The sequence below is a fragment of the Hyla sarda genome, unplaced genomic scaffold (assembly GCF_029499605.1).
Source record: "Hyla sarda isolate aHylSar1 unplaced genomic scaffold, aHylSar1.hap1 scaffold_646, whole genome shotgun sequence".
NCBI classification, from domain to species: domain Eukaryota; kingdom Metazoa; phylum Chordata; class Amphibia; order Anura; family Hylidae; genus Hyla; species Hyla sarda.
In genome coordinates, this window is record NW_026610661.1 from 1,284 (window position 1) to 5,000 (window position 3,717).

Consider the following 3,717-nt stretch of genomic DNA (forward strand, 5'->3'; position numbering starts at 1 on the left):
GGCCAATATGTGTATCCCAACACCAAACTCCAAAAATGGTCCGGACACAATTATTGGCCCCCTTCATAATTGTGGATAAATAAGATTGTTTCCAGCCTGTGATGTTCCTTTACACTCACCTGGGGCAAGTAACAGGTGTGGGCAATATAACAATCACACCTGACAGCAGATAAAAAGGAGAGAAGTTCACTTAGTCTTTGCATTGTGTGTCTGTGTGTGTCACACTAAGCATGGACAACAGAAAGAGGAGAAGAGAACAGAAAGAGGAGAAGAGAACAGAAAGAGGAGAAGAGAACAGAAAGAGGAGAAGAGAACAGAAAGAGGAGAAGAGAACAGAAAGAGGAGAAGAGAACTGTCTGAGGACTTGGGAACCAAAATTGTGGAAAATATCAACAATCTCCAGGTTACAAGTCCATCTCCAGAGATCTAGATTTGTCTTTGTCCACAGTGCGCAACATCATCAAGAAGTTTACACCCCATGGTGCTGTAGATAATCTCCCTGGGCGAGGACAGAAGAGAAAAACTGATGAAAGGTGTCACTGCAGGATAGTCCGGATGGTGGATAAGCAGCCCCAAACAAGTTCCAAAGATATTCAAGCTGTCCTGCAGGCTCAGGGAGCATCAGTGTCAGCGCGAACTATCTGTCCACATTAAATGAACTGAAACGCTATGGAGCCAGGAGGACCCCACTATGGAGGAGATCCAGGAGGACCCCACTATGGAGGAGACCCAGGAGGACCCCACTATGGAGGAGACCCAGGAGGACCCCACTATGGAGGAGACCCAGGAGGACCCCACTATGGAGGAGACCCAGGAGGACCCACTAGACTAAGGGAGGAGACCCAGGAGGACCCCACTATGGAGGAGACCCAGGAGGACCCCACTATGGAGGAGACCCAGGAGGACCCCACTATGGAGGAGACCCAGGAGGACCCCACTATGGAGGAGACCCAGGAGGACCCCACTATGGAGGAGACCCAGGAGGACCCCACTATGGAGGAGACCCAGGAGGACCCCACTATGGAGGAGACCCAGGAGGACCCCACTATGGAGGAGACCCAGGAGGACCCCACTATGGAGGAGACCCAGGAGGACCCCACTATGGAGGAGACCCAGGAGGACCCCACTATGGAGGGGAACCAGGAGGACCCCACTATGGAGGAGACCCAGGAGGACCCCGCTATGGAGGAGACCCAGGAGGACCCCGCTATGGAGGAGACCAAGGAGGACCCCACTGCTGACACAGAGACATAAAAAGCAAGACTACATTTTACCAAAATGAACTTGAGTAACCAAAATCCTTCTGGGAAAACGTCTTGTGGACAGATGAGACCAAGATAGAGCTTTTTGGTAAAGTCCATCATTCTGTTTACCGAAAACGGAATGAGGCCTACAAAGAAAAGAGCACAGTACCTACAGTGACATATGGGGAGCTCAGTGATGTTTTGGGTTGTTTTGCTGCCTCTGGCACTGGGGCCTTGAATGTGTACAAGGAGGTCCCAGCACTCACCGATGCAAGCAAATGGTATTTATTGTATATCCAAGTCACAGGACGCGTTTCGGCACTTAGCCTTCCTCTGCTGTCAACTGGTTCGCTCGCAGGCGCCAGTTATATGCACGAGGAGGCGCCCTAAAAAGACGTCACTTCCACTGGCCGGCACGCCGGGAGTGACGTCACGTAGTCATAGTAACATGTCAACAAGGCATCAAAATGTAAACACAAAGCGTTACATGTACAGTGTCATGCAACAGTGTAATTCATGCGTAGTAACAAGAAGAACACGAAGAAGCAGTGCGCCTCTTCCCCTCAGGAGCCACAGCGGGGAAAAAGAAACATCAGGTAATGTAACTGGACGGACGCGGTGCGCGCTCCCCCTGCAGGGGGGAGTTGGCACAGCTAACTGTCCGAGGACGTAATAAAAATGCCTGTGGCGGTAAGGTACTGTGACCCCAAAAAGGCGATTCCCAAATCCCAATTCAAGAGAGTACAGCGTATCGTTAGTGACCCTGACACACAACAGACCAGACTTGATGAGATGGAGTCCAGATTTAGAGAGAGAGGATACCCCGAATATATCCTTAGAGAAGCCAGAAGTGACACCCCACGCACCAGAATACAACCTACTACCCAACGCATACCATTTGTACGCGAGTTTCACCCGTGCACGCCCAAAATAGACAACATCGTACGCAAACATTGGCACATACTGCAGGAGGCATATCCCAACATCCCTGAGTTCACTTTACCACCACTGATTTGTAACAAAAGAGCACCCAACTTATCCAACAGCCTGGTACGGGCCCTACCCAAACAAGATGAAGGCATATCTACCCAGAGATTCCTTACATCTAGACACAATGGCACCTTCCGCTGTCTTCAATGCTCCCAATGTAGCAACGTGTTAAAGGGTGATAACATTTCTCACCCCCACACGGGCAGAACATATACAATTAATGGATATCACACATGTCTAAGCAAAACGTGATCTATGCGATCAAATGCCCGTGCGGACTACTGTACATAGGGGAAACCATGCAGACAATTCGCTGTGGTAATTACCTGTTACCTGTCCCATTCCATTTCAAAGAAAAAAGTCACTCCATCTCCCAACTTAAATTCCAGGTAATCGAGCAGGTCACTTTACCTAAAAGAGGGGGTGACATAAAGAAACGCCTATTATTTAGGGAAGCTTTTTGGATTCACACCCTGCAAACTTTAGAGCCAAGAGGGCTCAATAGGGAATATGAAATAACCAACTTACTGTGAATTCCCCACTGACCTCTGATCTTTTAGCTCTCACAAGCTCGGTCTGATCCTGGCAATCGGGGAGGTGGGTTGTCTTAGTCTATCCCCTCGGCTGATGGGTATGTTTTCTATGTCCAAGTTCGTGTGCCTTCTCAGTATATAACTTGGTCTTCAGTTAGACCATATTGTTTGCTACAATGTAACTTGGTGACTGTGCCACAATGTCACCTCGTAATTACTTATTATTTTTTGTCCCCTGTGACCACCAGTTGATTGTTGGATTTTTCATTCTAGGATGACATATGGATGCTATATGGACGCTATGCTGCTATTACTAGCTATCTGTCTGACATTATACCTACCTTTCTCCTTTTCTCAGATATGGGATCATACCACCATTACTTTGTGCTACCAGGTCCCATGAGCAAATAGGCTCTGGTGGGTCCTCCCTGACTGTCACTCAGTGGGTGACCAGTTTTGGCTGGATGCGCGGCTGCGCTCCCCCCTCAAACGACAGGTCTTTATTGCGCCACTGTCCACTGCCAGACGTGAGCGGCTCTTGGGGTCACAGTACCTTACCGCCACATGCGTTTTTATTACGTCCTCGGACAGTTAGCTGTGCCAACTCCCCCCTGCAGGGGGAGCGCGCACCGCGTCCGTCCAGTTACATTACCTGATGTTTCTTTTTCCCCGCTGTGGCTCCTGAGGGGAAGAGGCGCACTGCTTCTTCTTCTTCTTCTTGTTACTACGCATGAATTACACTGTTGCATGACACTGTACATGTAACGCTTTGTGTTTACATTTTGATGCCTTGTTGACATGTTACTATGACTACGTGACGTCACTCCCGGCGTGCCGGCCAATGGAAGTGACGTCATTTTAGGGCGCCTCCTCGTGCATATAAGTGGCGTCTGCGAGCGAACCAGTTGACAGCAGAGGAAGGCTAAGTGCCGAAACGCGTCCTGTGACTT

At 49.4% G+C, this 3,717-nt stretch overlaps 1 protein-coding gene across 1 annotated transcript in view; it reads left to right on the plus strand.

Moving 5' to 3' along the window:
- The first annotated feature begins 1,760 nt into the window (after positions 1 to 1,760).
- HPN (hepsin) overlaps positions 1,761 to 3,717 on the plus strand; it is a 98,523-nt gene continuing 96,566 nt past the window's right edge. Inside the window, exon 1 of the mRNA XM_056554271.1 lies at positions 1,761 to 1,840. Coding sequence (XP_056410246.1) covers positions 1,761 to 1,840 — 80 coding nt within the window. The remainder of the gene's footprint in view (positions 1,841 to 3,717) is intronic.